Source organism: Amblyomma maculatum, chromosome 2 (assembly GCF_055883805.1).
Source record: "Amblyomma maculatum isolate TAMU_Amacu chromosome 2, ASM5588380v1, whole genome shotgun sequence".
Classification (NCBI taxonomy): domain Eukaryota; kingdom Metazoa; phylum Arthropoda; class Arachnida; order Ixodida; family Ixodidae; genus Amblyomma; species Amblyomma maculatum.
This window is the reverse complement of record NC_139345.1, coordinates 90133670-90148174: the sequence shown is the minus strand read 5'-3', so window position 1 is coordinate 90148174 and position 14505 is coordinate 90133670. Positions and strand designations below refer to the sequence as shown.

Here is a 14505-nt window from a genome sequence, read left to right as displayed (position 1 = left end):
AGGGTAGAAAAAAATTTTAAAACTAGTAACTGAAATGGTAAAGTAGTTTACGAATTAATAACAACATTGAAGTTGTAAAGAAAAAAGAAAAAGACATCAGCATGATGGCGACTGCTACCAACTTGTTTCAAAATGTGCTCAAATATTCCAACCGTCGATTCATCCATCGGGAGGGTATGAGAGGGGGCATGCTGGCGTCTCTTCATTCAGTGTCTCTGTGGACACTGGTAGCTAGCAGATGTGCAATGTGTGCAAAGAACTACACTTTAGTGTGTTAAAAAAAAATTCTGTCAAATAAACTCTACAATAGAATTGGCCTAAATGCTTTCACCTTATCACCGTTAACTCCTTTGTTTATGGAAATAGCAGAGAGTAATTCATTAATCAGAAAACTATTATTAACATGTAGCTAGATAGTAATATATTATGTAAAGAATGCAACATAGGAACTGCACTGTGATCAAGGCAATATTAGTCATTTTCTAACATGTTGAAGTTCGATGTATGAAAAAACTGTTGACGAGCCATGCAAGAAAATTACCAAGCATAAAATGAGAACTTTGTTCCCTAGATTGCATAATTTAATCACCTAGGAGCATGCTGCAATAAAAATTATGCCTTTATTTGCTCTAGAAACTACAACAATTTGTGTTTTGAGAAAATGGGAAAATATGAGCTGAGATGGGATTTATTCGGCTGGTTTGCACATTATAAAGTGGAATGAATGATCCAGGGAATAAATAAATTAGTAGGTATGTAGAAGATGGGTGGTCAGTTTCCAAAATGTCATTTTCAAAAAGTCACTTTTTTTTTTCTTCATGATTTTCAGCCTTTCAAGAACCCTGTTTCCCATTAAGGGGTCTTGGGTGCCTATCAGAATTATAGCGCTGCTTTTTTTTTTTCTTTTTTCGCCGCTGTTGAGCTTTTTGTGACCTTAACTGCTCTTGCTTTGCAGACTTGCAATGACGTCGCCTGTGCTGAGAGGTGAGTACCGTATGCTGGAACTAAAGGGCCACCATAGCAAACTTTTCTGGCTCTGAAAAGCCTGGTCTTCCTGTTCTTGAGCATTGCATATGTGTCTGTATTCCTCGTGTTGAGCGGTGCCTCTTTCTTCCTCGTGGTTTTTGCGCTGTTGTGGCTTACAGCTCCAAAATGGCACAGTGGTAGCATTCTGCTGAGACTAACGCGCATTGTAGGAGTGACAAAGAGGCACCGACTGTCTATTTTAAAAGAAGTGGTTTATTTCAGTGTTTTTAATCGGCAATCTCCTTTCAGGCTTAGCTACACCACTGCTGGCATGGAATATGCCCGTTTCTATGGCAGGTATTGAATAACAGCCGCGATCCAAGGCAAAAACATCAACGGGCAAATTCTTTCAATTGAAAATGATACATTGCTTAGGAAATTTGAGTGAGAATTGTGTGAAAGCATAATTTATCATTAATTTTATTTACTGAAGTGACAGATTTTTTTTTTTAGCTGATGCTTCCGGAAAACGACACTGAAAGTGTATCCTTTTGAGCACGCAATAAAAATGTCAGTAAGTGAAATTCTTCGGCAAAAAGCAGTTGTATGGCTGAATGTGCGCTTAACTCAGTTTTGCTGTAAAGTAGAGCATATCAATAGGGCAGTAAGAAAAAACGAGTATCTCAACCTGCATAGAGAGTAGCTGTGAAAGAAGGCAATGAAGTCCTCTTTAGTAAAGGCATGTTGAGAGCAATTCCAGCCCTTTTTATTTGAAGGCAGAAATAGTAGTAGCATTTTCAGTGCACAAAACAGTGCACTTGTGCGCTCAGCATGGTGAAATTAGTATTGGGTCATAATTTGTTTGGAACAGGTTGTTTAGAGCAGAATTACTTGCTAAAAAATGGTGCTTCTCTTAAAATAGCCAGTCACTCACTTAAATTCTTTGCTTCTTCTGGCTTGTGTGCTTTGTGTGCCTCACCATGTTTCATTTCATTGCACTTCTTCTGCCTCGTGTAATGGAATGGTCCAGGATACTGACTTGTCGTCATGCGATTCTCACTGAGCCTAATAGAATCTTGACCTATCATTAATCGCCATTCAGGGGGACCTCGCACCAATCGTATCAATACCAAAGGGTCCAGCATGTTTGTGCATGCATGACAGGTGGTGTGTGTGCTATGCTGAATGAACAAAACTTGGACCTCCTTGAATGCTTCATATATATCTTTTTTGTCTCCTGGTGGCCTTTGAAATTACAGTGCCACTTAAACATGAAAATTGGAAATATTTTACTGCACTTTTTATTGGTTCTTTAAAAAAATTTAGGCAGAGGTGCAGCACCTTAAATAAATTAAAAAAAAAAAAAAAACTTCATGTGCAGCGCAGGGTTTTCGTATGGCCTCGGAAGTGTGTATGCTTGAATATAACTTCCTAGATTGGACTTGTGGTGGGTGGACGGCATTTTCCACAGCTTGAATACCTGAGTAAAGCAAGAATCCGTCAGGTGTCATATTGTCATTTCAAGTAGCACCACGAATTGACCTAAGAACTCTGCTACCCAAACTCAGTCAGCGAATGACTGCCTCAGACTGGTCACCGGCGACTTGCTCTGGGCCTCTCAGTCGTGTGACGAATCAGCTTGATCATATCATGTGTCCTGCGTATTTCATAATATAAAAGCATCCTTAGGCTAATGCATGCTCTTAGGCTTGGCTGTAAAAAGCCTTCAGTGTTCACTCTTGAAGTGAACCTAAAATATGGTTTCTAGTAGGGACATAAAGCCAGACAACTGTGTTGCTTCACCTTTGTACTCAGAAAAGCCTTTGTGTGCTTACTATCTAATTTCTATTGTTGCAAATACTGAAACAACCCTTTTCCTTTCGACAGGATCAAATTTTTAGAGAATGAGCTCGTAATTCTCAGGAAAGAGCATGAAGAGCTGAAAGAGCTGACCACACTGGAGCATCTTCTATGCAGCGTAAGCTATTTCTAATTTTTAAGTGCCTTTTAATATGTTGCCTCCAAAACATGTGCATGAGTATGTGTGTTCATGCGACCTTTTTTTAACCAAATTGGGTAGATGGCCGCAATTTCACAGTGCCACATTTATTTCAGATTTAAATGATTTAATATTTTATGCTTCTTCTTTTTCCACTAAATTGGTGTTGGCAGAATTCTCCCCACAGTTGACGGCAGGGGTTTTGCCGTCCACCTCTTAGGTGGACCGCCCACCTTTCTAAATACCTGCCCACCTCCACCCACCTCTCAGGCTTCAAGCTTACGATACCGGGATAACTTTCTGACTGTAATGTGACTAGTCACGCTGTTTCAGATGCTGCAGTGCACGTCACTGGTCAGTTAGTCTTATTTCGGGATAGCGCCACACCGTTCTAATGTTTGCTCATATTTTCTCTTTTGCATCCACGTGCTACCTCTGCTCCTCAAAAACGCTGAACCATTGCACTTTGAGGATGCTTCACCGCACTGGTCACTGTCTATGCAGTGAAACATCTCCATAACTCAAAAGGGTCCGTTTATAACGAAGTAGCACTGTTACGGCATTGCACTGCGAGAAGGGCCATGGTGGCACTCGTGACTTTGGAGCAGTTTTTTGACATTCCGGACAGTGTGTGCAAAACAGACTTGGCGAATCCATGAAAAATTGTCGCGTAGCTTTCATCTGAAATGTATACACAACCATTTTCCAGATGTTCATTATATAAAATTTCTGTCATGCTAACAGTTCGGCAGTTTTTCAGGGCTCTTCGATACTCGAACATTTTTGCTGAAGGCCGAATTATACCTAGATCTTGTTCTATTTTAAAAGAACTGTGGAGCTATCTGTGCTCTCGTTTTATTCTCTGAAGAGGCATCTGCTGTATTGTCATTGTTCGGTTTACACTGCGAATTACTGCCGCCGTCGAACGGTCATCATTAATAATATAAAGCGTAACTGAAAAAACATTGCCAAACATGCAAAAAACCCATTGCTAACGCTCTTAAATACTGGTAGACTTGCCCGCTTCACTTATGATGGCTGACGTAAGGTACAAGGATACCAACTTCAAGAAGCCATCAACTGACACACCACATTCATTTTGAAAAAAGACCGCACCAATTTCATGAATGCCATCACTGTATGCACTATATGGGCTCTTCATATCTATGGACATAAATTCAACACTCTCTCAGGAAGTCCATACCTTGTTCTGACTGTCTGATCGAAAATGGGTTATTAGGCTTGAAAAGATTCAATTCATCTTGCAAAAATAGGCCTACTTCATTCTGTTACAAGTCATGTTCCAAAATGATGACTCAGGAAAAGGTGCCCCGGACTTTTGGGTCTTATCTCAGAAAAACATCTCTAGGGCACTTTTTTCCAAATTTGGGATTTCAAGCAAGAGTCTGGATAGAGATATTAGTATAACCTCGATTCAACAGCTTTCAGGGGACTGCGTGAAACAATCGCATAATCGAAAATCTCGCAAAATCGATGCACTCGCGTTGTAAATGCACCCACTACTCATGTGTCCAAAGGTATGATTCCATCTCTGCAAGTACATTATGAAAGCGCTCCAATTTTTGTTCTGCGAGAGTTAATGCATTTACTGGTGCATTTTGCACACATATACTTCCTTCAAATTAACGCTACCAAATGAGGGTGCGCAAATTATGTGTTTTCACGAGCTTGCCCTAACAGCTCTATAAAAACGTCAAAACACGCAGTATATACCACGTACAGGTGCTGACATAAGTAAACGGAGCACGCTTTTCCGTTCAAATTAAAATCATGCCTTCTGCCTTGGAGACACGAAAACAATATTTGTACACATGTGAAAGGGCATTTGCATCCACCACCGGTTCGCATATATCATTACTGCCAGTTTTCATTATCCAAAGCGTGAAAAATTTAAGAAGGAAATAGTGTGCTTCGTTTACTTTTGTCAGCACCGGTACATTTCCGCTTAAACGTCGATCTCCGAAACTGTACCGGTCATTGACAAAAAAGAAAAAAGTTTACTCCAAACTTATAAGTTGGCGCTGGTGCATACCTCCCACTCCGCCGCTCACTCTTTTTTTTTTTTTTTGTTTATAATGAGGGCATATGCGTAGCTCAGAGCAATATACATGCAACGATACAATCGCAAAGCTACCAGTCGGAAGTAACTTGAGATAAGAGGCGGTAATGGGCCCTCACGGGAGGCCTGAGTGGCAAACCGAGCTCAGATTGGTAGTTTTGGACTCAAGTTCACCGACGTTACTTACCGCGAGTTTGCTGCCCCATCTGTCGGTAAAGCAACCGCCAATCAGCGCGAGCGAGCTGAGTGAATGGAACGCACTTTGAACTTTTTTTTTCCTACCTGCTCAGCATTCAAATTAACGAGTGTCGTAGCCAACGTGACGGCATCCGCTCGCAGCTGGCACCTTTCACAGACTGCTATATAATGCGCTTTAATGACCACTCTATAACTTATAATCTAGTTTCTGTCCTCGCCTGTTTCGGTTTCCACAACCGAGCCATGGCCATGACCTCAGAGTTAAGTCTTGACCACGCGGGGGGTTGAAAAAAACTGCAGTTCAGTTAGGCCTGTGTGTGTAATGAACTTCCATGTAGCGAATTTTTCAATATTCTGAAGTTTATTAGTTCGCTACCCCTATTGAAGTGTGCATACATGAAAACGTCACAATGCGTGTGTTACGACGGTGTAGTACTTTAATATAACAATGTCTCTGCTAAGACTGTCTGTTAGCTAGTGCCTAGTTACTGGAAATTTGGCTGAACTGCATAAAAATTTCATGAAGATAACATCCGAACTGACACGAGAGGAGCATTTATGTGATCACATTGAGCAACCACTGTTGATGAAACATGTCTTGCTCAAGTGCTGATGGCACCATTTCATCAGAAACGCAGCTGTCCCCTCCGATTCACTCTTGGTATGAGGCACTACAATAGTTCTTGCTCAAATGCAGCGAAATAAGTCTGTACAGAAAGCAAAAGACATAGGGCGAGGAGATGTGCACCCATCACCGCCGCATGGTGCTGCTGCTGCTGCAGTCACGCAGTCAGTGTGGGGGATTGTGGAATGCTCCCCATTTTTAACTTCCGGAAAGGAGGATTTACTGTTAACATTTTCAGTAATTTACTATGTTTTTCTGTACTTTTGTTGCCGTTCTGCATGTCCTTCACGTCTTTACGTGAAAACTGCATTTCTACCTGCATACAACAAAGGAATTGCAAACTTTTTTTTCAATCCCATTATAACCATGTTTAAACTGTACAATAGCAGCTTCTTCACTCATTGTGAATCCTGTTTTGAAAAAGGCTGGTTTTAGCCCTGTGTAGTGATTTAAAACGACAAAGAAGCAATGACATATATTGCACTTTTTTTTTTTTCTTTTTTTTTTCATCCTTCATGTGACTTAACTTCGATACCTAGCTATTTACCAGCTGTTGAAACCGATACAGGTGAGGAAAAAGTTTTATTATAAATTGTTTAGTACTCATAGGCAAATAGCACATGGTGGTCATATGGTGATCTGAGTGTAGCGATGCCTTGCACATTTTATTCTTTGTAACAATGTGCAACTAAATATTGTGTGCATAGACACTTTTGAAAGCCGGTATTTTGCAAATATGTTGTAAATGTTCTTGTTGGGGAATCTTTTTCATCCTTTCTTCGGGCTTTTTAACAAGGTTCATTTTATTAGTAGTAGTACTGCTCTGAGGCACTTGCATTCAAAGCTCTCAGAAATATGGCCATGGTTTGTGATTGTGACGCACTTGTTCTAATATGTGCAGACGTCGCGACGACCGGTTCCATCTGGAAAGCTGGATGAAGCAGCGAGTACGACACCTCCGCCAGTGCAGCTCAAAGACTGCTGTGCCAAAGCAGTGCTGGCATGCAAGCGAAGTCAGGAACGCGCAAGCTGCAGACTTGGTGGTTTCCAGTTCTTCAGCCCACTGTACACCAGCCCTCGACTGACTGCAGCCAATGGGAACAGTTCCACATCGAGCAGTAGTTCACACAGCGACCAGGAGGGAGAAGAACGTGCGCAGGCTTCTAAACCACACGCAAGGCTGACACCAAGGACAACACTGTGGACACCCAGCAATTCCCCTGTCGTAGGCACTCCTGGTACCCCCGGCCTGAACCCACTGATGACTAGGACTCCACAAGCTTGCATTGAGCTAGTGCCAAAGCCTTTGTTTGTTGATGGTGCCACGCAGACCGACGACACACAGTGTACGCAGATGCTTCAGCAGAATGTGACATCGTCATGTAATCTGACACAAGAAGACAGCATGTCGCAGAACATACTGCCTGTGGTGTCTTGTCAGACTGATAGTGAGAATGGGTGTAAAAAGCCAGTGCCTTCTACAGGCGAGTGGCCTGGGGCAAGTGGCGCAGAGCCTGTACATCACTCGTCGTCTTGTGCCAGTCAAGACAAACGGGACAGCGAGTCACAAGTGAACCGATCTTTGGTTGATGGTTTAGTGGCAGATTCTGCAGTGCAAGCTACAACAGGAATGCAGAGCTGTGCTTCGCAAACGGATGTTGACAGAAAAGAGGCTGTTGACTGTGCTACGCAGTGCAGTTCATCAGTGCAGAACTGCGAAGTTGTAGATAGTGAAGCACAGACTGCACCGTCCATGCTAGAATGTGCAATGCAGACAGAGCTGAGCCTTTTGCAGCACAGTATTTCAGACGATGGCGTGAAGAATGTTGACTGTGCTGTTCAGTGCAGTTCACCAGTGCAGAACTGCGAAGTTGTAGATAGTGAAGCACAAACTGCACTGTCCGTGCTAGAATGTGCAGTGCAGACAGAGCCGAGCCTCATGCAGCACAGTGTTGCAGACGATGACGTGAAGACTGTCGAATGTGGTGTGCAGTGTTCAGCACTGCAGTACTGCGAAGTTGTAGATAGTGAAGCACAGACTGCTCTGTCCATGCTAGAATGTGCAGTGCAGACAGAGCTAAGCCTTTTGCTACACAGCGTTGCAGATAATGGCGTGCAGGCCATGCCGTCCTTGCTGGATGCTGCCACAGAAACTGAGCAGGCTTCAAAAGTTCCAGTGCTAGGTGCTGGTGTGCAGGCTGAATCACCCTGCTCTCACAATAGTTCCATGCAGACAGAGTGCTGTGTTCATGACGTTGCAGTTGCCGACTGTGAAACTCAGGCTGTCGCATTCACAATGGACAATTCATCGCAAGTAAATTCATCCCTGGAGTCGCAAGAAAACAGCTTGTTGGAGTCTACGCCGCTTTCATTTGTCAAGAACAACAGTAGCTGCTTGGACAAGTCCTCAGTGAGCCAAGTCTGGACCCCTTCGTTTAGTGGCAAAACAAACCATTGGCAGAAACCTAGTCATGTAGGAAAGGCCTTGGCTGCTCTGAGAGCAAGTCTGCTGCAATCCTCAGAAGAATCAGCAAGCGACACAACTTTGACAAGTGATGGCCAGAGCACACCCTCACAGTGTTTCGGAAATGATGTGGCCAACTCTCCAGTCAGTGCGTCTGCCTTGGGAACTCAAACTGAGATGGTAGTTGAGAAGCAGGTTCCTAAGATCAGCATGGCAGACACGTGTGCGCAGACAAAGCTTTCTTCCCATGACAAGTTAACCCAGTCAGTGCCCTGCATTTTTCAACATTCTGTTACTGATGGCAATGCTCAAGCTGTTCCATCTAGCAGCGAGAGTGCATCACAGGTGAATAAGTCTCTTGCGTCATGGGGAACCAGATTACAGTTTGCACAGTGCTCTGCTAATAACAGCAATAGTACGATTCAAAAGTCCTCGGTGAGCAAACCTGTAGATGCTGCATCCAAGCCACCTGCGTATTCAGCCCGGATGTCTGCCTCAGGAAATGGCACACTTCAGCAAAACTGTCCTCCTAGAAGGAGGCTCTTGGATGTCCTCAGGGAAAATGCGGTCAAGCCTACCGAAGATCCTTTAGCCGACAGCGGTAGTCGGAAAGCGCCCTTGTCTTGCTTCAACAGTGCCTCATCCACCTTTCGGAGTGGAACATCCGCTCCTGAAAATCGAACCTGGCTCCATCCTAACCAAAAGGTGCAAAATCTTGTTTAACTTGAAACTCTCTAAAATGCCCTTGCAAGAATTCTTGGCTCATCTGACTTCTAATACCAAAAAACTGTGGGATGCCTTTAAGCTTACTTTTCTGAATAGGTGAAACCAAACTTGGTTTTGAAGCTTTCTTCAGATTTTTCTCCACTGTACTGTAATCTGCTACAGCTCTTGACAAGTCAGAATTATAAAGCACCAATGAGATATATAATGAGTGTTTTCGTCAACTTTTTGTGGCCGTTATGGACACAAACGTATACACTGGCAGTTGCTGTTCCCTGGAATGCTTGCACTGGCTGTAGCTAGGAGTGTTGAAATAGTACTTTTTCCTATCTGAATGTAACTAGTGCAGCCTTGTTACCAAATCAAATTTAAATCTGGTTAGCATCGGCCTCCCTTTTCAGTTACTACCCCACAAGGCATTTGTAAGTAATTATCATGAAAAGGATGGGGCCGTGCTTGGGTAGAATTTTCTTTATAAGGGAATTTCAACAAAGTGTGTTAAGATCAACAGGGCTCCCAACAGCAGGATGTTGTGTAGTTAACTTTCACTAGGTGTACTGGAGACAGAAGGATGTGATGTGACTATACAAGATTGGATTTGCATGGGTAGGGTAGTCATGGCTGGACGAGGGCAAGGATAACTGAAGATCCCTCGGGAATTTGTCGGGAATTGGTTAGTAGTTTACATGGATTTCATTTTGAGAAAACACTGCGCTTTTGCTTTCAGTTTTTGTTTGTATTTTGATTCCTGCCTCTCCTTTAGCACAGGCTTGAACGACTTCTCGATGAGCAATGCTGCTTCACCTTTCACTTCCAGGCAAAGGAATCTGTTGCTGTTCAGACGGACACTTGCACTCAAGAACTGGAACAACTTCGCTGTCAAGTTAGCAGCTTGAAACTAAGGTGCGTGTTTTGTGATATTTATTTTCTGGATGGACAAAAGGCACTCTACATTCTTTTATGTCATGTGGTTAAAGCTGCCTGGTTTAAGTCTACAATAAGCTTTAACTGAGCACTTACTGCAGCTACTAATCTCTGGCTTGCTTGGTTACTGTATTAACCACGGTGTAAGAATAAGTTAGGTGCTGACACTCGCTGCTGCCTGTAGAGAGAGCGCGCCGCGGACAGATTGTGTTCGCAGATGACCCTGTGTCAGCGGTCATTTTTGCCGCAAGAGTACAGATGGCGCTGTAGTATGGGAACCAGTGGAAAGCATGAGCAATCACTTAAGGCCAAAGGGCGAAGGAATGCCGGGATAATGAAGCATAAGGCATTGTGGGGATACAATAGGTATGAGGTATTGAGGGGTATTTGGAAAGGAATTATGGTGCCCGGACTTACTTTCGGAAATGCGGTTTTGTGCCTAATATCAGAGGTACAGTCGACATTAGAAACAAATCAGAGATCCGTTGGACGATTAGCACTAGGTGCCCACGGCAAAACTACAAATGAGGCGGTACAGGGAGATATGGGCTGGGCATCTTTCGAAGTATGGGAAGCTCAGAGTAAAATATTATATGAGGAATGCCTGAGGAAATTGGACAGTAACAGATGGACAGCTAAGGTATTTAAATACCTGTACCTAAAAAGCGTTGACTCACAATGGAGGAAAAGAACTGGGAAACTAACTAGTAAGTATGCTAGTAACAAGGACGGAGAAATAAAGAGCATTAAGCAACAGGTGAAAAACACAGAAGGTAAAAATTGGATAAATTCGATGAAAAAAAAAACAGTGTGGAATTATACCGAAAGTGGAAAATGCAGATCAGGAAGGAAGATTTCTTTGATAACTCAAGAGGCAGTGCCCTACTTTTTGAAGCTAGATCAGGGTGCCTTAGAACACGCAGCTACAAAAAGAAGTTTAACAATTTAGATGACGCATGTGCTGTATGTGGAAACTCCAGTGAAAAAATTGACCATATTATACTCGAATGCAATGGTATCCATCTGGAAGTTGATGCAGGCGCAATCACTGTTTCTGAAGCTCTGGGGTTTAGAGATAACAGTGGCCGGGTGAATAAACCGGCGGTGGAAACTAGCAAAAAACGGCTGGAAGATTGGTGGCTTAAAAGCAGAGAAGTGACATAATGTTAGTAATGTAGGAGCAAAATTTAATAAATAGAATGATGGTTTAGTTAACCATTCTAAATCAATAATTAAGATATATGGAGAAAAATGAGCATGATAGCTACTGCTACCACCCCGTTTCAAAGGGGACGCTCCTATATTCCATCCATCCATCCAGTATTAGGAGCCATGGCCTAGGGGCCCACGCTGCCTGCCCTGCGTGCGTTCAGAAATTTGCACGCCACGCGTGGGGTGAATGCACGCTGTATAGGTGCTGAAGTGTACTTGCTGAAACTCGTATGTGTGTGTGTGGGGGGGTGGGCTTGCCCATGTTCTAGAAAAGTGTTGGGTTGCACCTGTGAGTTCTGTGAGTGCATCGCTCGGCTGCCAAGTTTACAGAATGTACTAATTATTGTTATATTTCTTGTGAATTATATTTTAAACAGTTTGTGTCATATAATGTGTAGTTTTGTGACAGAATGAACCCCTCCTTTCAGCATACCATTCTTAACATTTTATACAAGTGTAAGAGCACTGTACACACCACCTTCAGGTTGGACATTTTGGTTTCAATATAAGGGCGCCTATTGTTCTCTAAAGTAACAGAGTAGGATAGAAATTTTATGCCCATTCATCGGCAACTAGCCCAAATTTTACTTCTTTAGGAGCTGCGCTGGATTTAACCATGTGACATGCCCTTCATCAAGCTGTACTGCACACGGCTTGCTGTAGTGGCGCGAAGTATAGCCGCCAACGCCTTAACACTAAGCAGAAGACTGGGCAGGTGTCACGTGTCGAGCAAAGTTTGTAACCAAGTACATGTGTAAGCTCGAGGTTCAATGGTTCAAGATGCTTCGAGGACGTTTTTTTTTTTGCTTTCATTTGCTAACATTGGAGGCCACAACAGAAAATATGATCGATATACTGGCTTCAACGCATGCTAGGTATCGGAGCTATTAAAAAACTCAGGCGAGAAATCAGCTGCACATCCATTTATATAATTAGTTTGGTCAATGCAGAATCCCGGTGTATTCATGCATGTGTTTACTTTTATTTATATCCCGATATTGAGCGCCACAAACGATCAACGCATAGCATCGATAACCTACGCAGCGTGAATCTGTGAGCCTCTGTCTATTTGCGCCGTGGCGGTGAACACAATCTGGACGCTGCGCCGGCCGCAGTGCCATCACCTAAACTATTCTTACACCAAGGTATTAACTGAATAATTTGCTCTGTTACAAGCTCGATGCTCTCCGTTTATTAGGCCTTGAACTCAGCCAGTCGCTGATGTTGTGAAGTGTTAGCGTCAAATTATGCTGTTTCTTCAGATTAATGATTAGAGCACTGCACGGGCAGCATTTTCAGGCCCAGGCTCGGCCCGGCCCGCTAACTTGTTCTTCCGAGCCCAACCCAACCTTCAAATCTCAGAGTGCAGCCTAGATCCATGTTCACTGTAACGCATGAATTAGCGAATAAACTCATACTACACACACACAAAAAAAAGACCAACAAAGAAGCTGAAATCAAGAAATGTTTTTTTTTTTTTTTAACACAAAACGTGATAATGATGTGTTCATCCGGTCGGCTTTTTGATCGGAGATCTCATAGATGCTAACACTAATGTTCCAGAGATTTTCAACCAATTATATTTCGTGGTTCACGATGTCTAAAAAAATTGCTCGTAAAATTTATAAAAGCTCATTAATTTGACCTTCACATGACTAGGGGGGTTCAATCTATTTGATGTTCGAATTATCGAATGGCCTCGAAAAAACTGTCGAGGTATTTGCATTGCGGTAAATGTATCATATTTAGTCGCATAAAGACCCACTCGCATAATGAGCCCACCCAGCCCCGAGTTGTGCCTAAGAATTTGAAAAAAAAAAAAAAAAAGTTGATTGTTGACGCGAAACGTTCCACAACGCATTTCTTGGCAGTGCGCCAAGATGCTGTGCAGCTATAATGGTGTGTTTACCTTTTGACATTAGCTCCAGCAGGGGGGAGCGAACTGGGCAAAGTGGCAGTGCTTGTCCGGTTATGCAAGCCTCGTTTTCAGTACATTCTCTTTATCATGACATGAGCGATTGGGGCGGGCGTCATCTACTGCCACTCAAATCACTGGAACGCGCAATAGCAGCAAACACCTTTTGAAGTGAGCAATGCTAAAAGCCGGCGTCGTGATCGCGGCTGACCGCTTGCTTCCGTTGACGGCTGATGGGTAAAAGGATGGATGGCTGTCGCAAAAAAAAAGTTTAACCTAGTGCACGTCCGTTGTGAGTTTCGGAGGTTGCACGGAAGAGAGAGCAGGCAGCTGCCACCACGGCCGCCGTCCCCTCTCTCTAACGCCACCGGCCACTGCACCGGTCACCGCCATGTAGGTTTTACCCACTCTTCCATGGTTTTACCTGGTTCCATCTTCTGTCCCTGTTTTGGATGTGCGCAGCCTCTAACTAGTCCGCTCTTTCGCGGAGGTGTTTTTTTTTTGCCACGTGATGTGCGCCAAGCCGCGCAGATGCAGCGGCACATAGTTCGAATTACTCGTAGCAGAGCTGACTCTCGTTCGAATTAACTAGCTTTTTTGTACACAGATCTCTATGAAGCTTGGTCGGACCAAGTAGTGTAGTTCGAATTATCCAAAAATTTGAATTATAAAGGTTCTAATTAACGAGTCTTCACTTTTTAAAGTTTCTTCACAGCCAATCGGAGGACATTATTTGTATTAAACACAATTTCAAGGGTTACATACAAGGCCGAATTGGCTGCTTTTCAATAAAGATGGAAAGCGAACGATCTTGTGTACGTCCCAAGTCGACTAAAGCTATGCAGGGTGCTGTAGTGGAGGGCTTCAGATAATTTTGACCACCTGGAGTTCTTTAATGTTCAATGACATCGCACAGTACATGGGTACCATTTGCTCTTCACCTTTTTTGAAACTCTGCCGCTGCTATCAGGATCATACTCTGGTACCACGGCTGTCTAGTCGAGTGCCTTAATCACTGAGCCGCAGCAGTGAGGTAATAGTGATGTAGATAAATAAGGCAGTAAATTTTAACTATTTGTTACAGCATAAAATGGCTTTATTTATTTGTGTTGGAGTGTGCTTCACTCTGCAATAGTGAATCAAAAGCTGGTCCTCGGCCCTCTATGTGCGGGACCAAGCCCGATCCGGGTCCTTAGATTTAAGCACTAGCTGGGCTGGGTCTACAATATCCGGCCAATGCCCGGCCTAGGCCCGGCCTAAGTCCTGCGGAACAACTGCTGGCCTGAGCTTTCGGGCCGGCCTGAGCCCATGCAGTGTACTAGTACTGATGCTGAGAGAAGATATCGGCTCAAAACGGTTGTCTAAACTAGAATACTTGCGAAAACTTTTGAGAATAGCC

At 43.4% G+C, this 14505-nt stretch overlaps 1 protein-coding gene across 1 annotated transcript in view; it reads left to right on the top strand.

Moving 5' to 3' along the window:
* The window catches only part of LOC146199226 (uncharacterized), a 92289-nt gene that overhangs the window by 59388 nt on the left and 18396 nt on the right, over positions 1-14505 (top strand). Inside the window, exons 15-18 of the mRNA XM_084594703.1 lie at positions 956-984; positions 2854-2944; positions 6770-9037; positions 9873-9958. Coding sequence (XP_084450829.1) covers positions 956-984; positions 2854-2944; positions 6770-9037; positions 9873-9958 — 2474 coding nt within the window. The remainder of the gene's footprint in view (positions 1-955; positions 985-2853; positions 2945-6769; positions 9038-9872; positions 9959-14505) is intronic.